Source organism: Lissotriton vulgaris, chromosome 9, assembly GCF_964263255.1.
Source record: "Lissotriton vulgaris chromosome 9, aLisVul1.2, whole genome shotgun sequence".
Lineage (NCBI taxonomy): Eukaryota > Metazoa > Chordata > Amphibia > Caudata > Salamandridae > Lissotriton > Lissotriton vulgaris.
The window spans coordinates 140729343-140755513 of NC_141697.1; the positions used below are offsets into that span (position 1 = coordinate 140729343).

A 26171-nucleotide genomic window follows, 5' to 3' on the forward strand; every position below is an offset into this window, starting at 1 on the left:
TGCGTAAAAATGTGTAAATATTGTTTATTTAAATTTTTATTTGATTTTAAGTTTTAATAAAAACAGCCGGGGGTTGTACGACCCCGCCTCCAAAGAAATCCTCTCTCATGTCCATCTTTAATAAATGTTGGTTAAACACAAGGCGGGGGAGGGGGATGTTCGGTAGTCCCTGGCCATATGGTGAGAGGCAGCTCAGAAGCGGCTGCAGGAACAACAAACGCTGAGCAGCAACCATCACAGGGGGGGGGGGGGGCAGAATAATCCAACCTCGATCGTCATCTGTTGCCGAGCACCATTCCGCCATCCACCATGTGCACTTGCCTATATTGACAGTGGTCTACAAAATTCCGAAAGGCGATGAGGCAAGTGTGGGTGCGGGCGCCAATTGGCAAACCAAAAGCAGCGGATGCAAGGTGTGCAAGCTGCATCAGTAGCTACGCCGACTGCTTCCACCACAATGCAATGCAGGCACGCGCCTAACGCCTAGAGTGTATGTACTCCGGGCCTCAGCTGACTAAGGTGGTCTCATTCCAAGGGCCACTTACTCCTATCAAAAATTTGAGTGAGAATTTTCATGTGCAATTGAACAATTTAAAATGCCCTACATACTATTATAATTTATAAGTTTGAGGCACAGTTTTCATATGAGGTAGGATTTGAGGGGACATTTCACTCAATTATTCCCAATATGGGTCCATTTTGGGTTACATTTTCACCCTAAAGTGAACTCATAACGTTGTTTCCTGCAATTTATGATGGTGTAGAGGTTATTATGGTTTATATAGAATACTCAATTATGAGAATCTCCAGTCTGATTGGAGAGCTTAAAAATTAGTTTTACGTATACCAGAACCATGATGACATTTTATTGCAATTTGGAATTATGAAACTACTAATTGTTAGTTAATAAGTCAGGATATTCTTCTTGGTACAGAAAAGTGTTATGAAATCAAGAAAATTGCAAGTCACAAAAAGGATGACTATCGAAGGCAAATACATTTCATCAATAATTTAGGGCTAAAAGTCTTCCTTGATCAGATCCAGGATGAAAGAGTGCTTCTTGCCTTGGAACTTAATCGACTGATTGTTTAGGAAATACACAGTCAAGTGCCATTTTGTTCACTTTATTTGCACCCTAACGCAGGCCATATGTGCATAAGTGCAAAACACCAGTGCTGATTTTGATCAATTTAAAAATGGAACACTGTCTGTCACTTCTCTCGTAAATAAATATTTACCCACTTTAGGTATCTAGTTATTTGTATTTGTTATTAATCACTGTTTACTAAAATGCTATAAAATCAGGGTATTCAATTAAGGAAATAAAACAATAGATAGCCGGTATTCAAGATTCATATCTGTATAATGTCAGTCCCTGTTGCATCAGCTGAAGTGGGAGGAGTCAAATGGTCTGTGGTGTTACTCCACCACTTGTGTTATTTGGTGAAATACCAGGGCTGCTCGGTTAAAGCTGAAACTGTGAATATTGTCTTTATCACAGGCTAATCCGTGCTTGTCTGTTCAAGGCACCATCAGTGGAACGACAAAGACACCACACAACAGGGACGGTAAGTGAACCTTTGAGAGACCCATCAGAATGTTGTAGTGTGTACACCAGAAGAGATGGAACACTTGGAAATTTAGACATTTTGAAAATAAATGCTATATTATTCAAGGTGTAAATAGGGTCTAACTTCTCTTTGCTTAGTTTATACGTATCCTGGTCACCAAATACAAAGGAGAATCTTTGGTTCTATGTAATAGCGCTATCCAGCCTTAGTCGGTGAATACCGGTTCATTAACTTTCCACCTTATGACATGGTTCATAACTGTGTGTGATGTAGTCAATACCAAGGAGAATGCCCATGCTGCACAGGGGTAGGCCTCGGATTAGCCAGAAGTTACCAGCCAAATGCACAATGAAACTATGTTGTGGATAATGCACCAGATTTAGGTGCAAACCCAGTGAATAACTGAAAGCATAAAAGATGCACTCACCATGCAGAGATGGCGCCATGATACTGTGCAGGTAGAATCACAATATGCAATTTGTTGCACTTACAAAGACACTTAAGCAACTGATCTTGGGCTCTTCCATTGTTGTGCCTTTTAGGTTGGAATTTGGTTAAGAAAGTTTTATTTCGTTTGAACTAAAATAAGCGTTAAACAATTTTTTTTGCAGACTCATTTTCGCATTTGTCTCAGAGGTTACTGTACTTCTATCAGACGAGACTAAATGTACCATGACAAAAATGAATTAAAATATAAAACTAAATGAGTGAGAGTTCAAGGTAAGAGTTTTAAAAGAAGCAACAGGTCAGATTGTTTGTAAGCAACATTTCAAATTCCAAGTGGAAGACAGTTCACCTACTTGGACCTGTGACATTGATAGTTGATTGCACTTCATGTCTCTGGATCCTAAAAGTACTGCCTGTACAATGTTCTTGGAATTTAAGATGGATTTTTTGTATCTTGGAGGAATTGCCAGGCCCCAGACATTTTGAATTAAATACAGGAGGTGTGTCAGCCAGAATTAGACTGAGGTCAAGGGACAGAGGTAAGGTAGTCAAAAGAACTTGGATTCTGTAACTACATCATGGTAGCCACTAGGACCGCTCCAACCCCCCAAATTTAGGAAAGAGATGAAGACCTTCCTCTTGAAAGGATATCAAATCACACTGAAGTAACAGTCCCCATTTACTCTGACAACACAGCTTTCCCTATATGAAAAATAACAACCTAGGCAATTAAACACAGTGAGTTACTTTAAGGTCAAAAAGATATATAGCAATGGACTACAGCTGCTTAAAAAACATAGTTTTATTAATTACTTAACATAGGTAAAAAAGGTTCATTATATGACATTAAAATAACAATTTAAAAAAATCTCATAGTACAGTTAACAATCAAAATTTAACATTTAACAGACATAGAAATTTATATTAGCTAGGTGGCATGAAGATTCAATCTCTACGCGCGTTTCGGCGGCCAGCGCCTTCTTCCTGGAGCAGCCACACAATATCTATAGGTGGAGATATATACAGAACATACAATTATATCGTTTCTTACTTATATAAAACCTGTAAAACATGTATCCAACTGTTATATATTTAAAAAAAGAAAAGAGACAATATTTTGGTAGCAGCTGTAGTTTTTTTTAAAAAAACAACATTGTGAAATACATCTGTCTTGTCATTTCCTTATGCAAACTGGATTTATGTAATCCAATGGGAGGGGAGTTTATAGAAATTGATGATGAAATAGGTGCCAATAAAGGGCATTTGTCTATTGATCTTGTAGTGCAGTTCCAGTTATCGATAAGGCCATGATTTGCAATATGCACTGTAGTTTCAGTGAGAGATCAGGGGACCTAATAGATGAGGTAATAATGCCTTGATCTCAACCAAAGGTTTATTTTTCTTTAAAAGAATGAGGTTTTGATATTTCAATCTGACTTAACAAGAAATATATCAAGTTTGTCCTAGCATAGAACTTATACTTACTAAATCGAAATATCAGCAGGGGATAGTTGGTTAAGATTAAATGTTCAATTTCTCTTTTATCGGTGTCGATTATGATATAGCTAAGAATAAAAAATATAATAGAGAAAGTCACATAGATGTTTGCTAGAGTACAGGGATAGTTGCCCTTTTCTGTAGTTTTTTACCTGATTATATAGATGTGTAAAGGATCTAAGCCCGCCAGCCGGAACCCTTTTGTGAAGATGAGTGTCTGATAGGGATCGGTCCTTGAAGATCTAGGTTCGAGTCTATGTTGTGGCGGGTAGAAGAGAAATAAAGGGATGTATGTTACCCATTTGTTTATATTTTTATTCTGATAACTCATAAGGAGCATTACTGATGTACAGGAAAAGATTCTCCAATCTCCAGGAAGGCGATGTTATTCTTACCTATTGCACTCTAGTTATTTCTTTTTAGGATGTTAGGTTGGACTTGCTATATTCTATATTCTTCTTTGATTCAGTCCTGAACCTTAAGAAAAAAAGGGCACATCAAAAGTACATTCTAAGTACTGCTATTTGTTATTCAAAATACGTTTTGCCTTTTCCAATATCATCAAGGGTCTTACCTAAAAACGATGGATATTTTTCTTTATACTTTCCAAAATGTAGGAAGTTACTTGATCCTCTAGGATGTTGAGTTCAAGAGATTAAAAGATCTCCCTGCCTAAAATAGGTAGGACAGTATGATTAGTTAGAGAATAGAATAGTTTACTATTCCCAGATCCTGCTAATAAGTATCTCAGGGTTTGCAAACGGAGTCTTACCTAATATTAGTTAGCAGGGCTCTCTATGTCCGGTGGCGGGCGGTACGTCTCGTCGGTTGAAGATCGCGGCAACAAATGATAGTTAAGTACCTGCTCAAAGACGTATATATACGTATTTACGCAGTTGCGTGACTATCGAAGATTACTTTCACCTGTTTGTAATTAGCTTCCTTCTCTCTCCTTGCCGCGGAATTAGCGGAGTTGTCAAACTTAGAGAAAGCAGAGTTATGCGAGCGCGCATCCAATTGGCTGATTATTCATTGCGCTCACACAATAGGTCGCTTGGAAGTAAACAAACGGCAGCATTGGTGGAGGTTACACCCAATGCGAGCGTGTTTTCCTCTTGTCTTTGTAAACAGAGATTCCAAACAAGCAACAATGGCGATTTGGATCTTAAATGATTTTAGTATATGTACTGTTGAAAACGAGACAATTAGGTAAATGAAATATGTTTATTTTTGGCGCCAAGTTCAAAAAAATAAAAAAATGAATGAAGCGGAGTTTTCTTTCTAGACGCTATTGCTATATTCGATATAAACATCAGTGACCTACGAAATTTAATATCGTATCATTTTTAAAGTAAATGATAAAAGTTTACAGAATCAAAAACAGCGGAATTTTGTGGGCTCTCACCCAATTGGATGTTTGTACTTTATGCTCATATCAATGGTCATTTCGATGTAAACAAATGATGGCATTGGTGGAGATTACGCCTGATATGAATCTTTTATCCTCTTTTAGATGTGAACAGGGAGTTCTACTAAATGTTTGAAGGGGTGGAATCATGATTGATAATTGTTTATTTAATATATTTTCTATTAGGGGGGGGGGAAAATGAGTGAATATATTACATTTATTTTTATTTTTGGCGTCAAGAATACTGAATTCAAGGTATGAAAACGCATAATTTTCTTTTTAAGGGGTCGGGAGATTCTCTGGGGTTTTCTCAATCAGTCCTCTGGTATGCCTGAAGTGAGAAAAGATATAAAGAGGTCTCGGTGCATATCGGACCTTAATATTATGTCATGACGTATATACATAATGTGTCACTGAGGAGGGGCTATTTCATCTTTTAGTTTAGTGCGTTCATTCAAAAAGAGACAAAAGAGGGAATGATTTATTTTAAAGTATTGCGTGTTCCCACGGGATCTCGCTATTCAGGCCCTGTCTGAAAGAATTAAAAACAAATATCCAAAAGACTTCTCTTTTCTTTCGAATGGACATGCCTCCTTTTGAATCTGGGACATGGATTTTTTCTAAAATCCTCCATTTGAAGTCGTCAGCATGATGACCTTTTTCTAGGAAATGTTTGACCATAGGGCATGCAGTTTTTTTAGTTTTTATTGCTGAGCGGTGTTCGTTCAAGCGTGTCTGAATTGCTCTTGAGGTCTCACCTACGTATCCTTGGGGACACGGACATTGAATAAAGTATATGACGTTGCTTGTTTTGCAATTCCACATTTCCTGTGCTTTGGTTTTGTGGCCATTATATTCAAATTCCTCACCTGACAAGATGTTACAGCATGATTTACATGATGAACATGGAAAAGTTCCTTTTAAGGGATGATTAGTCATGATTGAACGCTGACTAAGGGTGTCATTTTTGGTGTTCTTGGCAAATCGGGAGTGGACAATAAACTCTTTTATGTTTTTATTTCTCCTATGAGCGAAAATCGGTTTCATCAGTTTTTGGTCATTCGTGCAGTTACTGTTTAATATATGCCAATTAGAATTTATGACATGTCTTATTCTTTCATTTATTGTTGAGTGCCTAGTGATACAAACTATTTGGTCGTTGGATTTAGTTGGTTTAGTTTTTAGAAGACAGTCTCTGTCATAATACCGGGCCCGTTTATAGGATTCCCCTATTAGTCGGTGGGGGTAGCCTCTCTCGATGAACTTAGTCCTCATTACCGCTGCTTGTTCATCGAAATCTCTTATATTTGTACAATTACGCCTAACGCGTAGGAACTGTGAGAATGGGATACTATTTTTTTGAGTACGTGGATGGAAGCTTTGATAATGAAGTAAAGTATTTCTTGCTGTGGGCTTTATGTGAAGGTCTACTTCTAAAGTCCCAGCATTGTCTAAAATTTCTATATCTAGAAATTCGACTTTTTTGTTACTGACGTGAGAAGTGAAGTTGAGGTTTGAATTCGCTCCATTTATCCATTCAAGGAATTCTGATAGAGTTTCTCTCCCATCGGTCCAGATAAAGAAGATGTCATCAATGTATCTGGACCAATGGGAGATTGACTCGTAGAAGGGTGCAACTTCGTTATGTACAAATTCCTTTTCAAACGATGCCATAAAGATATTGGCTATGGATGGGGCCACTGAGGCACCCATGCTTACACCCTTTATTTGACGATATAAGTGATTGCCAAATTCGAAGACATTCTCTGTTAGTACAATTTCGAGGCATGCAAGAACAAAGCTTTTCGGACACGGGATTTGGTGTAAATCAATAAACCAACTAGTTGTTTTTAGCGCGTCGGTAAGGGGGATATTACTATATAGGGACTCCACGTCCATTGTGACCAACAGGTCATTATTTGAGTTAAAGGAAATTCCTTCAATCTTCTGTATTATATGGCCTGTGTCCCGAATGTAAGATTCTATTTTAGGGACAAAAGGGCGTAGGTAATTATCTACATATTTGGAGAGTGGCTCAGTAGCTGTCCCTATTGTAGAGACTATGGGTCTGTATGGGGGGTTATTTGCATCTTTATGGATCTTTGGCAGACCATAAATGCAGGCAATTTTTCCTTGGTTATGATTCAGGTAATCGAATTCTTTAAGATTGATAAAACCATCTTCTAAGGCAGTTTTAGTTAGGGACATAATTCTTTTTGATAGATTAGTTGTTGAATGAACTTTTAGGGGGACGTAGAAGATAGGATCATTTAGCATTTTAAGCATGTTTACTTCATATTCTGAAGTATCCACAATAACAATTCCTCCACCTTTATCGCATCCTTTGATGGTAAGGTTTTTATTATTGGATAGGGATATTAGGGCCTGATGCTCTTCTTTCTCTAAATTATAGATAGGTTTGGGGATGTATCTGAGTGCTTGATCCAATTTTCTTAGTACTACTAATTCAAAAGTGGCAACTTCAGGTCCCAATTGTTCGAGACCTGGACAGAAAGTTGAGGGAAGGCAAAGTGGTTTGATGGAGGAGCTATCTTCATCTGTGGGTATATTTGAAGCAAAAAATTTTTTTAGGCGGATTTTACGAAAAAAAGAAATGATATCACAGTGAAGTTCAAACAAATTTATAGTAGAGTGTGGGACATATGATAGTCCTTTGGATAGCAGGTTTGTACTATGGTTATCTAGCTCTATCTTGGTTAGGTTAAAGATTGGGATTATATCCCTTGCTTCCAATATTGTCTGCTTCTGGTTTCTCGCACAAATTGCGGTTCTTCCTGTTGGTGGTGGTGTTGAGGTTGGTAGTTGCCTCTCGGCTGACCCTGGAAATGTACTCTCGGGCGTCCCCGTCCCCCTCTGCGGTTCCCTAAAAAAGGCTGTCTACGTGTGCCTCTGTTTGGTGTTTGGTTATAAAGTATTTCAGAGTCATAGTATCCCTCATTGTTTTCGTTTTCAGAATCAGAAGTTTCTGAAAAAGTATTAACTCGTTGGTTCTGTGGTTGATTTTCTCTGGCATCCGTAGTGTAGTGATTCTGTTGGTAGAAGTCAGGTCTTAGATAAGGATATGTATTTTCAATAGTAGCATATCTCTTATCTTTCATCAATTTATCATTTTTCCTTTTTTCTAAATAGCTTGTAAATGATTCTATTTCTTTATTACATTCCTCTATCTTCTTTAAGGCTTCTTCTATGTTGCCTATTTTTTTCAGTTTGGATTCTAATTCTTCTACTTCAGACCTTACTTCTGCAGCTAATTCTTTTGCGGTCTCAACGATGAGCATCATCAGATCCCTGGAGCATCTACTGGCTATTCTGCTCCATTTGTCCAGAAAGGCCTTGTGTTGAACGAATAGGCCAGGGATATTTCTTACTCTGAGGCCCATGGGAATAATACCCAGCCTAAGGTAGGCCAGCATAAATTCCCCGTGTGCCTCAATTCTTTTTAATTTCTTTTTTAGATCTAAGAGTTTTTTAGTGTCATCATTGTGTAGATTAGAGTTTGAAGAGGAGGCACCAAAGGAGGATGGTATACCTACGAGTGTTTCAAATTCCTCGTCTGTGAAACCGAAGGTTTTTTGGAGTGCCATATTGGTATTAATGTGAAATATGATGTAGAGATAAATATAAGTGAATGATTTTCTACAAGGAAATGACAAGAAGGAAGGGAATGATATACTGGATTGATAATTGAGAAAACGGCCCTACACAGACAAGCTGTGGGTAAATAATTGCATATGTAACAAGGACCCCCTGAAAAATTGAATTTCTTAATTCCTAGGTCAGGGAAAACAACATATATGAAAAATAACAACCTAGGCAATTAAACACAGTGAGTTACTTTAAGGTCAAAAAGATATATAGCAATGGACTACAGCTGCTTAAAAAACATAGTTTTATTAATTACTTAACATAGGTAAAAAAGGTTCATTATATGACATTAAAATAACAATTTAAAAAAATCTCATAGTACAGTTAACAATCAAAATTTAACATTTAACAGACATAGAAATTTATATTAGCTAGGTGGCATGAAGATTCAATCCAACCTAACATCCTAAAAAGAAATAACTAGAGTGCAATAGGTAAGAATAACATCGCCTTCCTGGAGATTGGAGAATCTTTTCCTGTACATCAGTAATGCTCCTTATGAGTTATCAGAATAAAAATATAAACAAATGGGTAACATACATCCCTTTATTTCTCTTCTACCCGCCACAACATAGACTCGAACCTAGATCTTCAAGGACCGATCCCTATCAGACACTAATCTTCACAAAAGGGTTCCGGCTGGCGGGCTTAGATCCTTTACACATCTATATAATCAGGTAAAAAACTACAGAAAAGGGCAACTATCCCTGTACTCTAGCAAACATCTATGTGACTTTCTCTATTATATTTTTTATTCTTAGCTATATCATAATCGACACCGATAAAAGAGAAATTGAACATTTAATCTTAACCAACTATCCCCTGCTGATATTTCGATTTAGTAAGTATAAGTTCTATGCTAGGACAAACTTGATATATTTCTTGTTAAGTCAGATTGAAATATCAAAACCTCATTCTTTTAAAGAAAAATAAACCTTTGGTTGAGATCAAGGCATTATTACCTCATCTATTAGGTCCCCTGATCTCTCACTGAAACTACAGTGCATATTGCAAATCATGGCCTTATCGATAACTGGAACTGCACTACAAGATCAATAGACAAATGCCCTTTATTGGCACCTATTTCATCATCAATTTCTATAAACTCCCCTCCCATTGGATTACATAAATCCAGTTTGCATAAGGAAATGACAAGACAGATGTATTTCACAATGTTGTTTTTTTAAAAAAAACTACAGCTGCTACCAAAATATTGTCTCTTTTCTTTTTTTAAATATATAACAGTTGGATACATGTTTTACAGGTTTTATATAAGTAAGAAACGATATAATTGTATGTTCTGTATATATCTCCACCTATAGATATTGTGTGGCTGCTCCAGGAAGAAGGCGCTGGCCGCCGAAACGCGCGTAGAGATTGAATCTTCATGCCACCTAGCTAATATAAATTTCTATGTCTGTTAAATGTTAAATTTTGATTGTTAACTGTACTATGAGATTTTTTTAAATTGTTATTTTAATGTCATATAATGAACCTTTTTTACCTATGTTAAGTAATTAATAAAACTATGTTTTTTAAGCAGCTGTAGTCCATTGCTATATATCTTTTTGACCTTAAAGTAACTCACTGTGTTTAATTGCCTAGGTTGTTATTTTTCATATATGTTGTTTTCCCTGACCTAGGAATTAAGAAATTCAATTTTTCAGGGGGTCCTTGTTACATATGCAATTATTTACCCACAGCTTGTCTGTGTAGGGCCGTTTTCTCAATTATCAATCCAGTATATCATTCCCTTCCTTCTTGTCATTTCCTTGTAGAAAATCATTCACTTATATTTATCTCTACATCATATTTCACATTAATACCAATATGGCACTCCAAAAAACCTTCGGTTTCACAGACGAGGAATTTGAAACACTCGTAGGTATACCATCCTCCTTTGGTGCCTCCTCTTCAAACTCTAATCTACACAATGATGACACTAAAAAACTCTTAGATCTAAAAAAGAAATTAAAAAGAATTGAGGCACACGGGGAATTTATGCTGGCCTACCTTAGGCTGGGTATTATTCCCATGGGCCTCAGAGTAAGAAATATCCCTGGCCTATTCGTTCAACACAAGGCCTTTCTGGACAAATGGAGCAGAATAGCCAGTAGATGCTCCAGGGATCTGATGATGCTCATCGTTGAGACCGCAAAAGAATTAGCTGCAGAAGTAAGGTCTGAAGTAGAAGAATTAGAATCCAAACTGAAAAAAATAGGCAACATAGAAGAAGCCTTAAAGAAGATAGAGGAATGTAATAAAGAAATAGAATCATTTACAAGCTATTTAGAAAAAAGGAAAAATGATAAATTGATGAAAGATAAGAGATATGCTACTATTGAAAATACATATCCTTATCTAAGACCTGACTTCTACCAACAGAATCACTACACTACGGATGCCAGAGAAAATCAACCACAGAACCAACGAGTTAATACTTTTTCAGAAACTTCTGATTCTGAAAACGAAAACAATGAGGGATACTATGACTCTGAAATACTTTATAACCAAACACCAAACAGAGGCACACGTAGACAGCCTTTTTTAGGGAACCGCAGAGGGGGACGGGGACGCCCGAGAGTACATTTCCAGGGTCAGCCGAGAGGCAACTACCAACCTCAACACCACCACCAACAGGAAGAACCGCAATTTGTGCGAGAAACCAGAAGCAGACAATATTGGAAGCAAGGGATATAATCCCAATCTTTAACCTAACCAAGATAGAGCTAGATAACCATAGTACAAACCTGCTATCCAAAGGACTATCATATGTCCCACACTCTACTATAAATTTGTTTGAACTTCACTGTGATATCATTTCTTTTTTTCGTAAAATCCGCCTAAAAAAAAAAAAAAAAATTTTTGCTTCAAATATACCCACAGATGAAGATAGCTCCTCCATCAAACCACTTTGCCTTCCCTCAACTTTCTGTCCAGGTCTCGAACAATTGGGACCTGAAGTTGCCACTTTTGAATTAGTAGTACTAAGAAAATTGGATCAAGCACTCAGATACATCCCCAAACCTATCTATAATTTAGAGAAAGAAGAGCATCAGGCCCTAATATCCCTATCCAATAATAAAAACCTTACCATCAAAGGATGCGATAAAGGTGGAGGAATTGTTATTGTGGATACTTCAGAATATGAAGTAAACATGCTTAAAATGCTAAATGATCCTATCTTCTACGTCCCCCTAAAAGTTCATTCAACAACTAATCTATCAAAAAGAATTATGTCCCTAACTAAAACTGCCTTAGAAGATGGTTTTATCAATCTTAAAGAATTCGATTACCTGAATCATAACCAAGGAAAAATTGCCTGCATTTATGGTCTGCCAAAGATCCATAAAGATGCAAATAACCCCCCATACAGACCCATAGTCTCTACAATAGGGACAGCTACTGAGCCACTCTCCAAATATGTAGATAATTACCTACGCCCTTTTGTCCCTAAAATAGAATCTTACATTCGGGACACAGGCCATATAATACAGAAGATTGAAGGAATTTCCTTTAACTCAAATAATGACCTGTTGGTCACAATGGACGTGGAGTCCCTATATAGTAATATCCCCCTTACCGACGCGCTAAAAACAACTAGTTGGTTTATTGATTTACACCAAATCCCGTGTCCGAAAAGCTTTGTTCTTGCATGCCTCGAAATTGTACTAACAGAGAATGTCTTCGAATTTGGCAATCACTTATATCGTCAAATAAAGGGTGTAAGCATGGGTGCCTCAGTGGCCCCATCCATAGCCAATATCTTTATGGCATCGTTTGAAAAGGAATTTGTACATAACGAAGTTGCACCCTTCTACGAGTCAATCTCCCATTGGTCCAGATACATTGATGACATCTTCTTTATCTGGACCGATGGGAGAGAAACTCTATCAGAATTCCTTGAATGGATAAATGGAGCGAATTCAAACCTCAACTTCACTTCTCACGTCAGTAACAAAAAAGTCGAATTTCTAGATATAGAAATTTTAGACAATGCTGGGACTTTAGAAGTAGACCTTCACATAAAGCCCACAGCAAGAAATACTTTACTTCATTATCAAAGCTTCCATCCACGTACTCAAAAAAATAGTATCCCATTCTCACAGTTCCTACGCGTTAGGCGTAATTGTACAAATATAAGAGATTTCGATGAACAAGCAGCGGTAATGAGGACTAAGTTCATCGAGAGAGGCTACCCCCACCGACTAATAAGGGAATCCTATAAACGGGCCCGGTATTATGACAGAGACTGTCTTCTAAAAACTAAACCAACTAAATCCAACGACCAAATAGTTTGTATCACTAGGCACTCAACAATAAATGAAAGAATAAGACATGTCATAAATTCTAATTGGCATATATTAAACAGTAACTGCACGAATGACCGATTTTCGCTCATAGGAGAAATAAAAACATAAAAGAGTTTATTGTCCACTCCCGATTTGCCAAGAACACCAAAAATGACACCCTTAGTCAGCGTTCAATCATGACTAATCATCCCTTAAAAGGAACTTTTCCATGTTCATCATGTAAATCATGCTGTAACATCTTGTCAGGTGAGGAATTTGAATATAATGGCCACAAAACCAAAGCACAGGAAATGTGGAATTGCAAAACAAGCAACGTCATATACTTTATTCAATGTCCGTGTCCCCAAGGATACGTAGGTGAGACCTCAAGAGCAATTCAGACACGCTTGAACGAACACCGCTCAGCGATAAAAACTAAAAAAACTGCATGCCCTATGGTCAAACATTTCCTAGAAAAAGGTCATCATGCTGACGACTTCAAATGGAGGATTTTAGAAAAAATCCATGTCCCAGATTCAAAAGGAGGCATGTCCATTCGAAAGAAAAGAGAAGTCTTTTGGATATTTGTTTTTAATTCTTTCAGACAGGGCCTGAATAGCGAGATCCCGTGGGAACACGCAATACTTTAAAATAAATCATTCCCTCTTTTGTCTCTTTTTGAATGAACGCACTAAACTAAAAGATGAAATAGCCCCTCCTCAGTGACACATTATGTATATACGTCATGACATAATATTAAGGTCCGATATGCACCGAGACCTCTTTATATCTTTTCTCACTTCAGGCATACCAGAGGACTGATTGAGAAAACCCCAGAGAATCTCCCGACCCCTTAAAAAGAAAATTATGCGTTTTCATACCTTGAATTCAGTATTCTTGACGCCAAAAATAAAAATAAATGTAATATATTCACTCATTTTTCCCCCCCCCTAATAGAAAATATATTAAATAAACAATTATCAATCATGATTCCACCCCTTCAAACATTTAGTAGAACTCCCTGTTCACATCTAAAAGAGGATAAAAGATTCATATCAGGCGTAATCTCCACCAATGCCATCATTTGTTTACATCGAAGTGACCATTGATATGAGCATAAAGTACAAACATCCAATTGGGTGAGAGCCCACAAAATTCCGCTGTTTTTGATTCTGTAAACTTTTATCATTTACTTTAAAAATGATACGATATTAAATTTCATAGGTCACTGATGTTTATATCGAATATAGCAATAGCGTCTAGAAAGAAAACTCCGCTTCATTCATTTTTTTATTTTTTTGAACTTGGCGCCAAAAATAAACATATTTCATTTACCTAATTGTCTCGTTTTCAACAGTACATATACTAAAATCATTTAAGATCCAAATCGCCATTGTTGCTTGTTTGGAATCTCTGTTTACAAAGACAAGAGGAAAACACGCTCGCATTGGGTGTAACCTCCACCAATGCTGCCGTTTGTTTACTTCCAAGCGACCTATTGTGTGAGCGCAATGAATAATCAGCCAATTGGATGCGCGCTCGCATAACTCTGCTTTCTCTAAGTTTGACAACTCCGCTAATTCCGCGGCAAGGAGAGAGAAGGAAGCTAATTACAAACAGGTGAAAGTAATCTTCGATAGTCACGCAACTGCGTAAATACGTATATATACGTCTTTGAGCAGGTACTTAACTATCATTTGTTGCCGCGATCTTCAACCGACGAGACGTACCGCCCGCCACCGGACATAGAGAGCCCTGCTAACTAATATTAGGTAAGACTCCGTTTGCAAACCCTGAGATACTTATTAGCAGGATCTGGGAATAGTAAACTATTCTATTCTCTAACTAATCATACTGTCCTACCTATTTTAGGCAGGGAGATCTTTTAATCTCTTGAACTCAACATCCTAGAGGATCAAGTAACTTCCTACATTTTGGAAAGTATAAAGAAAAATATCCATCGTTTTTAGGTAAGACCCTTGATGATATTGGAAAAGGCAAAACGTATTTTGAATAACAAATAGCAGTACTTAGAATGTACTTTTGATGTGCCCTTTTTTTCTTAAGGTTCAGGACTGAATCAAAGAAGAATATAGAATATAGCAAGTCCAACCTAACATCCTAAAAAGAAATAACTAGAGTGCAATAGGTAAGAATAACATCGCCTTCCTGGAGATTGGAGAATCTTTTCCTGTACATCAGTAATGCTCCTTATGAGTTATCAGAATAAAAATATAAACAAATGGGTAACATACATCCCTTTATTTCTCTTCTACCCGCCACAACATAGACTCGAACCTAGATCTTCAAGGACCGATCCCTATCAGACACTCATCTTCACAAAAGGGTTCCGGCTGGCGGGCTTAGATCCTTTACACATCTATATAATCAGGTAAAAAACTACAGAAAAGGGCAACTATCCCTGTACTCTAGCAAACATCTATGTGACTTTCTCTATTATATTTTTTATTCTTAGCTATATCATAATCGACACCGATAAAAGAGAAATTGAACATTTAATCTTAACCAACTATCCCCTGCTGATATTTCGATTTAGTAAGTATAAGTTCTATGCTAGGACAAACTTGATATATTTCTTGTTAAGTCAGATTGAAATATCAAAACCTCATTCTTTTAAAGAAAAATAAACCTTTGGTTGAGATCAAGGCATTATTACCTCATCTATTAGGTCCCCTGATCTCTCACTGAAACTACAGTGCATATTGCAAATCATGGCCTTATCGATAACTGGAACTGCACTACAAGATCAATAGACAAATGCCCTTTATTGGCACCTATTTCATCATCAATTTCTATAAACTCCCCTCCCATTGGATTACATAAATCCAGTTTGCATAAGGAAATGACAAGACAGATGTATTTCACAATGTTGTTTTTTTAAAAAAAACTCCAGCTGCTACCAAAATATTGTCTCTTTTCTTTTTTTAAATATATAACAGTTGGATACATGTTTTACAGGTTTTATATAAGTAAGAAACGATATAATTGTATGTTCTGTATATATCTCCACCTATAGATATTGTGTGGCTGCTCCAGGAAGAAGGCGCTGGCCGCCGAAACGCGCGTAGAGATTGAATCTTCATGCCACCTAGCTAATATAAATTTCTATGTCTGTTAAATGTTAAATTTTGATTGTTAACTGTACTATGAGATTTTTTTAAATTGTTATTTTAATGTCATATAATGAACCTTTTTTACCTATGTTAAGTAATTAATAAAACTATGTTTTTTAAGCAGCTGTAGTCCATTGCTATATATCTTTTTGACCTTAAAGTAACTCACTGTGTTTAATTGCCTAGGTTGTTATTTTTCATATATGTTGTTTTCCCTGACCTAGGAATTAAGAAATTCAATTTTTCAGGGGGTCCTTGTTACATATGCAATTAACACAGCTTTCCCTTCACTCACCTTCTAACTCTAGCCTTGCTTTTCAGGGTTTCCTTTTGGCTAGGGATGTGCTAGACAAATACCACATGCATGCGTGCTGCTGTCATGGCTCTGGGGAAACACAAATCCCAACCTTTATTTAATATGAAGTAGACTAATGTATTTTACCCCATATGATGACATCGTGATAAGTAGGGGAGGAAAGAGTAAGAATTACATGTAGATTACATGAGCAGCAAAATGGAGACAGCAAAAAGCATATTATTTATTTAACATTTTATTATAGCACACCCTCACCCTGAGACATTGAGGTGTTTTACAGGGGTAATCACAGTGCCCAACTGAAAACAAAAGTGAAAAGGGTTGGATAACAGCATTAAACAGGTAGGTGATTCTAAGATAAACTCATGTTGATGATTTAGAATCTGTTTAATGCAAATAGATCTGTAGGGGTTCAGATGAAGTCGAAGCAGATGAGTTATTAGAGGTTTCCTCAAAGTCGGAATTAAGAGAGTGACAATTAGCAGCTCTGGCGGTTCTGTTACATGTGCTATAAAGAATAAAGAAGGCTCAAGTATAAAACCCACTGATGTCTGTTAGAGTTATCTCAAGTCTTCCTTCATTGAGTTCATCTGATGCGGAGGTAGGTTTTCGATTGGCTCACAATCAGCACCTGAAAAACCGCCACGCACGCCCTGCTCAAAAACAAGCTGAACTACAGGAACACCCTCAATGCCGAGATCAACAAAAATCTCACTAGAAGACTGCAGACTATTCAGAACTCAGCAGCCAGAATCACTCTCGACCTCACATGCCGCACTCACATCACACCACACGTGAAGGTCCTCCGCCACACTTTCAAAGCACTACATAACACTGGCCCAGAATAACCCAACAATTGCATCTGCTTTCACATACCCTCCAGACACCTCAGACTCCTATTTGCACAAATCTCCCTCATACAGAACACCAGATCCGGAAGTGAAGCCTCTTGGAGCATGGAACGAACTGCCACTACACAGAAGAGCCTCCCCCTCACCTCTTGAATGCTACAAGGGGCCGAAGACCTGGTTTTTCAAGTATTCTCACACGGTCCTAGGTGGGCCTGGAGTCCCACCTGCTCAGTGCCAGGATATTTTCCTGGGTGACAGTGCACTCTGCAACTCTGCATGACATCTTATCAAGTAGATTAAAGTCAACACCCCATGGCACATGTACAAATGCCTCTGTGCCATCGGGAGCGACGGATCGTAAAATCAGAAGAAAATTGCACTTCAGTGTACTGTCACCATTATCTGGACCCCAGCCAATTTTAAGTAATTCATTTAAAGATGTTCAAACAGGAAAACATAAAGAAAGCCATGCAGAGCATTGAGGCTTGTGCAGGAGAAGAACCTAGACTTGCCTTTGAGATCCGAGCCATCTCCAATTGAGGAAATCTCTAAAATTCAGGTTACCATTCAAAGGTTAGTTAGCAGTAATTAAACTGTCCCACTGTTTTCAGAAAAGGACCAGGCACGGCAACGTTCTTTACATTGAGAAGGGCCACCTCTCACAGGATACACCTGACACAGAGTTCTCTGTTGTATATCCAGCAACAAATCATGAGCATCCACGATTAAGAGAGGGTTATAGTTATGACTAGGTGCTTGACTGGTGTGGGGAACAAGGGGGCATATTACCAAGGGCTAGTATTGCCGCTTTCTCTGCGAATTGTGCCGAGAAAGCGGCGATAGAGCTAGAGCCCTGTTACCAAGGGCACTTTAAAGCCTGGGCCGAGCCCACTTTGCATGTCGGCAATAAACATCGCTAATGACATGCAAAGTGGGTGTTCCAACGTTCAACCACATGTAAAATGTGGTTGGAGGTGGGAACACCCTATTACCAAGGCAGGCATTGGGAGACAAAAACCTGCGATAAACTCATTTATCGCAGGTCTCCCAACGCCTGCTCCGACCAGGCGTTAGGCATTGTTAACATGGGGTGTGGATCATAAAGCTGAATCCACCCCCCCATATTATCAAGGCCCACATTAGCGCATGAAAACAATGTTTGTTTTCATGCGCTAATGTGCCATATCGCCGACTATCGCTGAATTTCGAATCGCCTCCCTGATGCGCATTGATAATTATGCGCTAATTAGGCGATGAAATCCGGCGATAGCCGGCGATACGGAGATGTGCGTTGTGCGTTTTGCAACGCACACCTCTGTAATATGCCCCAAGGTTCCCAAGCAAATCAGGGTGGATAACCATGCTGGCTGCTGACACCTGTGATGTTCTGCACAGTATTAGGACTCTAGTAACCTTCAATTGAACACTGCCATTGAGTGTCATTCCAAGCGCTATATACCATAAGATACTTAGTAACACATAACTAAAAACATAGCAATTTTTTGAGCCTGCCAAAAGGCAAAACAGGATTTTGGATCATGCATGGTTACTGATATCTGTGCACTGTCCCAAAGTTTATGCAGCAGCCACCATAACCAATACTTTGAAAAACTATTATGTGACAAGCCTCTGATATTGTTGTACTGTCATGCTCGTGCACCACGGACACTATCGACTGCTCTGCTGACGATATTAGGTGCTCTCAGAGAGGCAGAGTTTCTCTGGAGCGCAGGTAATCGTAGTCACCTGTGAACATTACACCAGAGGTAAGAAGCAGCCTTGTGATCTTTGACTGGCAAGCATGGTTCTGTAAATCCTGGCATCTGGAACTAGGTCAGAGATTGTGGTGTGGTGTGGCCTCTCTGCTGGGAGTTCATGAGCCAAACCATCTTCACTGTCCCTCTTCACCCTAGGTTGTGTACGTTGTTCGGCAGGCTGTGGGTATGGCTCTGCTGGCTGACCTGCAAGATTGACTGCACATTGCTCTGCCTCTTGCTCCTCACAGCGTCATAAACAGGCAGCCATTCTGTTGTCCGGGTAAACAAGGAGGCATTTTGCAACCATTGAATAGATTGAAGTAATTTGGAGGTACAACAGACTTAGGCCTAGTTGTTACATTGAAAAGGGCTTCATATTTACCCACTCCAGCAAGCAAACAGGCGTGGCTGTTTAAGGTTAACACATTGTCTTATTCCTTGACTCCAAACCCATCTATTCTTAATACTAACTTTATTGAAAACCTGGATATTCTTGACCCTACCTCTCAATCCCCAGGTATTCTAAAAAAACACAGGGAGGACTAGAGAGACAAACACTTCCATGCAGCACAACTGTAAAGTTGGTAAACATCCAGCAGCCTCAGGCTTTAATGGGAAAGGAGGATTTGTAAAAATTAATGGATAATCCTGGACTTCTTTCTCATTAAAGATTCTGCAGAACCCTTCCCCTAATCAAACAAAGTTGTAAAATATGCACCTTAGACAGGGCTAGGCAAGAAGTAGTCCCCAGCGCCATGTGCCCAGCCCTTGTCGGCTCAAGACCCAAGCCGTGCAAATGAAACTGGCCAAATGTTGGACATCAGACATCAGGACCATGTGGAAAAAGAGGATTATCATGTTGTTCCGTGTTTGAAAGATAAACCTGGTCAAATGCTGGACAACAGGTGCCATGACTAGCCAGAAAACTGGGTTATTGTGTGGTCCTTTTTGAGCCAGATATTTTAATCCTGAATATTCAGGAGGCAAGAGGGTGAAGCTGCAAAGAACAGATGAGCTAATAAACAAGAATGTGGATAACAAGGCGATGGGAGAGGACAATGTTTACCTGATGAGTTAATTCAAATCTGTAGCAAAAGTAAACTGAGGAGACTTCATACATTGATTAGACTCAGTCTTATCTGTCAAGCCCGAGCGTATCTACTTCAAACCCACGGCTGCCATTGTTTCCTATTTTCCAATGTAACACCCAAAAACAACTGAGAAAGGCAAACACATTTTTTAACCAGGGCAATTCTTATGCCAATCTCCCTAATTAGCAATCCTTATGAACTGTACCAGCCAGCCTTGCACCACCTAAGGCTTCATTAAAAGCCTTATAGGCTTTTGTGCACTACATAAAACCCTTATAATTATGAATACAAATAAACGGTTCACTGTTATAAAGGTATTAAATACATCACTCTGTTTCTTCAGCACACTAAGAGCTCTCTCGCCATAGCCTTCCTTATTTCCATCTAGAACCAACCAAATAGAGTCTAACCAGGGTTCCATCGCCTTGTGGTGGTTCGTTTATGCCTCTGAGCTCTTCTTATAATCCTCTCAATATTTGTTTATGGTCTGCATAGTTGCAGGATCCAACCCCTCTCTTTCAAAGTTCTGCAGTTGAACTTATGTGTGTGTGTGTATATTGCTTTCAGGCTGGTAAGTACAATTGCCAATATACTTTCTGCTAACTAGTATGTCTCTATTATTGCAGCTACTCTTGAGCGAGTTGGCATTTTATTTACACAGCATATCTTCAAATACTATGTGTCTTCAGATGTGAAAAATTGAAGATCCCTTGCAGATCTGCAGACCTCTTTACATTGTGTGTTGGTTTGATAAAATATGTTAATGTGTTTATCTAAGCTACTGTATTAAAAAAAAAAAGCTATCATCCTTTGCATGTGTATGTTGGAGGCTCCACATGCCCCCATGCTAAGGGGCAAAAGTATGACAATAAGATGACTTCCTACAAGTTCTACATTAAATGCCTCGTGTTGTAATAGCTACCGTATACAATGTTCCATGCCCTTGCATTCCCAAGTTGACAAATAGGCCCAGACACGCTGAGCAAAGGCTCGGCTAGCCTACAAGGGTCATCTGTGTGCTTTGTTAATGGTAATAGGGCAAAAACGAGTCATTCCTGTGCAACCCAAAAGCTACTTTCTTGAATGACAGTCCCTATAATGCATTGCAGGCCAGTAGCCCTGTTTGATAAACATGGTTCTCAGTGAAGCTTGAGTGTGGACTAGGCAAGCAGTATGATGCTAAATCTGCACTTCCTCAGAACAAAGAACCTTTTAGTGCTACTGAAAAATGTAAATTCACTGTCCTTTCAGTAGTAAGAGAGTATAACATTCAAAAGTAATCTTAAAATATTCATCACTTTGTACAGACTTATAATTTGTATAATCTTTTCTTCCTCCTCAGCAAAGCCTCAGTTCAAGTTGTCAATGCCTGGGGCTTATGAGAAGGAAGTACTAGTCCCTTTCAACCGTTCATCCAATGAGGAGGGCAAGATACCTTTTGTCTTTCATGTAGATGGCGAATTACATCCTGAACTGGAAGTGTCACTTCAGGTATGTGAGGCTATGTATGGACTTTCTTCAACAATGTGTCCTAATTAAGAGATAGATATTAAAACAAGTTGCTTTAGCTATCAAATCCATAGATATATTCTATATTTTCCACAGATATTAAATATTTTAATTGTTGAGCGTTTCAGTGGAAGATTTTGCATTCATGAATGATTTTCCTTTTCTGTTTTTCCTTTGTCTTTCAGCGTGCCTTTTTTCTTGTCAGTTTATCTACAATTCCTAGCGATAGCACAAACAATTAGAACATCACTTAAGGATTTAGGGTTTCTACAAATACAACATTTGTTCTGATATTTCCTTCTGCTCTTATATAGTGGTTAAAGCACTGGATTTCAGTTTTTTTAGATTCCCTATTCAGAAGGCTTCTCCTCACTTTTTTCTCCTAGGCCCCCTTTGAGGCACATCAAAATGATACTGTAGTTTTAAGGAGTTAAAGAGTTCTTTCCATAGCCCTATAGTTCTTTATTTATTACTTCTCCCTATATTTCTCAGCTGTAACGTTTGTTGATGTGGTGCTCCTGGCGAAAAGGGTGCACCAGAGAAACTGACATACATTACATACTATACTATTCTAGTGCAAATCCCAGCATCCTGAAAACATTCTAACAGTTGGGTGATTTATTCACTTGCCAGAGAATTGCTTGTTTTGTCAGACTATTCTAACTGAGTGATAGTTCTCCTTGATAGACTCACCTGTGCCTTTTTTACTGTGAAAATCTGTTTTTAAATTACATCATACTGACATTGCAAATGTTGGGTGACTACTTCAACTCGGGTGGCCATCATCTCACCAGTGATGTTTCTTAACTTGTTGAAAGTTTCTTTGAAGAACTCCGCCCAGATTTAGAGATGTTAATGTCCATGCATGTCCGTGCATATCCTATTCTACTCACCCCAGCTTTTAGTGTGCATCAAAAAAACCTTAGCAATCTTTACTGTGCAAGATAGGTCCATCTTTTAGAAAGTTTTTTTTCTTATCATTTACCATGATTTAATAGGTCGTGCTTATGTGCTATATACCTTCTTGTGATCCCTTCCTTGTGTAGTCAGTGGATGTAGGTCATCTGTAGCATCAAAGCATTCTGTATCAAAACAACATAGATTCACCTTTAAGAGATTCACTTTTCTTAGGCATATAGACAATTGCTGAAATTAGTGGTAACAGAGTTTTAAAAGTGCAGATTAACTATTACGTAATTTCTCAGAATCCAATGTTGATATCAACCCCATACATAGGACTAGATGAAGTGCCCAAGCCACCAAATTTCTGGATCTTCGGCCCTTTAATTTGCATGTTCTTCTGAATGATCTTAAAAAAACAACTATAAAACTGAAAAATTGACATATTCCATACATTCAGTGAGTTTATGAGTTGAAAATTATATTTTCTGCATTTGTGTGCAAGGACACAGAGATAGGGCAATGAGAGCAGAAACTGAAGGGGTTCAGCAGGTACAGAAATGGTAAAAAGAGGAGTCAAGAAAAGTCGGAGGATAAAGAAATGAAGGAAAAATTAGTATAACATGCCACAGAAAGCAAGAAGGACAATGGATACAGAATATTAAGGTGCACTGGAAATATGTAGTTGTAAAATGGAATGTAACAAGGGAAGTATTGTTAGATTCACTGATAGCAAAACAAAAAAAAATATGTAACCATTTTATATCCGACCATGATAGCATCTTTTTAGACGTGTGTCCTCAAACATAATTTTAATGTGAAAATAACAATTTCTGTTTGTTTTTAATAATTACCTCTACTGTAGTAACCGTTGTTAACCTTTTAAATTTTGTGAATGCTCGCTGAATCACTACAGGAAGGAGAGAACCCAGTCCAATTCATTTTGAAGAGTGAACCTCCAAAAAATACAGAGGAATACATAAACAAACAACAACAAACAAATACACAAATTATTAAATATTTTATTTCATTCACAAACTGAAAATACACAAAAACTGAAAATGTTATTTTATTGATGCTGGAGCCTTTCAAAATTGTTGTCATTTCTAAATTTCAAAGCAAGGATCTAGACTCTAGCATATCAATTTTTCTTATTTGCTTCTAATGCATGCTCTCTTATTGTGAGCTAATGCCAGTTTTCAATGTAGTCTACCCATACTAGATTATGTTTGCTGTACATGCTCTGCTCCTGCAATGAAGCTCAGGATGCCAGCTTAAATTTTAGCCGTCATTTTCAAATTCTGTGACTTTACAGAGTTGTTATAATTTTAAATTTTACATATTTGTTTCTTATGTACATATACTTTAATAATCTGCTAATATTATTTCATTTTCTAAACAGTCACTGATCCCCCTGAGTTGGCATTATGTTCCTCCGGTTAAAAGTTGCTACCCTATAGTAGAAGGCAAAAAATATAGGCACTTGCAGAATGGCATCTTATTGAAAGACCAGAGCTGTAATAATAGGCAAGTTAATGAAGGCATTCATTGCTGATTATTGGAAAGATCCCCATGGCAGATCCTTATTGAAACTGACACATATAGATAGTAACCAAATGGACAAAGTTATAGGAATGGAAAAGTAAACCTCCTTATGGCACCCCTTCCCTCTTCCAAGTCCTGTTTTTTAACCTTGCAGCCATTAATCCATATTTTCTTGAATGCCTCTATAATGACTAAAGATTAATTTTTGTTTTTGTTTACAGGAAAGCTCCAATCAGGAGGTAAAGAAGCCTTTAGAGGGGGATTTGATATCATTACTGGTGGACTCCCTTCCTGTTGGAGAGAAGGTGAATTTCACAGTCCCTCTTGGAAAGGTTAGTGCATTATTTCTCTGTTCTAACTGAAATGTTTGCTAAAGTTATTGAGTATAGAAACAAGGATGTTTGAAAATCAAGAATCATTGGAGTCCAATTCAGCTAAGGCAGGTTAGAATGATCGTGCATGCTAATGTCAAAAATCAAGGTTTGCATACCATTTTTTCAGCTATCAAGTTTACTTCTGTGAACTATCTGTGCAGTTCATGCATAGGGCTCTGTGACAATACAATACCTGTCATGATTAGATTATCCTTATTGAGAGAGGTATGCTTAACTCTCTGCTCCCTCTGTTGTGCATTTATTTTTTCACATATGTTATTAACCCCTTGCATGCGGCTGCAATTCTGCGCCTGTGTGGCAAAATCGCCAGTGGGCGGGTTTATGACGGCCCCCAGCCGTCATCAGCACACGAGCGCCGTAGTGTATGACGGCTGGGGGCCATCATCAGCATGCAAGGAGTTAATCCACTCCTCTTTATTTTTCAATTATGACCCTTGCTATTTTTCCAAAAGCCTCAAATAATCTGTTACCTGAATAGCCGTGACAAATTCCAGTTCATCATCTTTTCATTCTTTAAAGTGCCAATGTAGAGAGGGACCAACTATATGCATATATCATTCTTGGCACTCTTGTGATTGAACAGATAGTACAAAAAAAGAGTCCTGCCCAAACTGCTATGCCACTTTAAAGTTGCAAGGTGTACAAGAACCTCCAAGACAAATTCCAGCCATGTCGGGCCTTGTTGCTGAGGTGCAGCCGAGCAAGCTGTGGGCTGGACTGTCCCTTTTGGGGTGTAGTCAAGGCTGATAAGCGTATGGCTGACATTTGTTTAGTTTACAAAGAACTGATGATGATTCACAAAGTACAGGCTAGATGGGATTGATCAGGCACAGCCACCCAAGCAGCCAGTGCCCATATGTATTTTCCAAATGTTTGATATTGACTCTATCTGTTCATAACAAATATTAATTTAACAAAAATCCTACCTGACGAAATGAGGCGGCCGAAAACATTTGAATAAAAAATGAAATTAACATGAATTGCTATGAAGTGTTTTTACCCAAAGATTGCTTGACAAATTTGTTTTTGTCCTTAACCAACACAGAATAACCCCAGCTTGTGCATACCCTTATATGTCTATATTCCTGCTACTGCAAGACACCCTATCGCTCTTGCGCCAATTTTCTCTCTGTCCCATCCTTTTACTTCTGCATGCCAGACACTGCAGTGCTTGTGGTGTTTCTTTTCTAATGTAAATGAAATCACAGTCTCTGTGTTATACTCTAGATTTAACTTACAACATGCTCCTCTCCGCTATTTCTTTTTTGGACATAGTAGACTGCAGCCATGATCAGAGGATACTACATCTACCACAAATCTCAAGCGTTTCTTAGCCAAATTTTAATCTATCATTTTGTTCAGAACCTGTTCATTACATGTGTTCATTTTGCAATTTTTTATTTTAATTTACTTACAAAAGGCATTTTATAGTATGAGTGATAAATGCTCATGTTTTTTCTTTTTACTGTGATAATGTTTTGAAAACCTGTTAGGTGAGTCACTTGTCAGAACACTGCAGCTCCATATTTCATCAACTTCACCTTTCAGATATTCGTTTTTAGTCAGTTTGTTTTTATAAGTGTTATTCTTTTTTTAATTTCATCAAGTTAACTTACTCCTCTATGCTCATATGTAAACATACTTTCTTATTGTTGTCTGTAATGTGTGCCAAATCACACTCTGATTGCATAAACTCAACCATTCAAATTGTTATCTTATTGCCTACATATTGCGTGTATTTTGCTGCCATTCTGTTATCACGGACCTTCTTTTAGAAATGTATGGGTAAAGC

The 26171-nt window shown here is 38.0% G+C and overlaps 1 protein-coding gene across 1 annotated transcript in view; it reads left to right on the top strand.

Annotated features, from left to right (window-relative positions):
- PLA2G4F (phospholipase A2 group IVF) overlaps nt 1-26171 on the top strand; it is a 299483-nt gene that overhangs the window by 140147 nt on the left and 133165 nt on the right. Inside the window, exons 7-9 of the mRNA XM_086937219.1 lie at nt 1502-1568; nt 21373-21521; nt 24206-24316. Coding sequence (XP_086793345.1) covers nt 1502-1568; nt 21373-21521; nt 24206-24316 — 327 coding nt within the window. The remainder of the gene's footprint in view (nt 1-1501; nt 1569-21372; nt 21522-24205; nt 24317-26171) is intronic.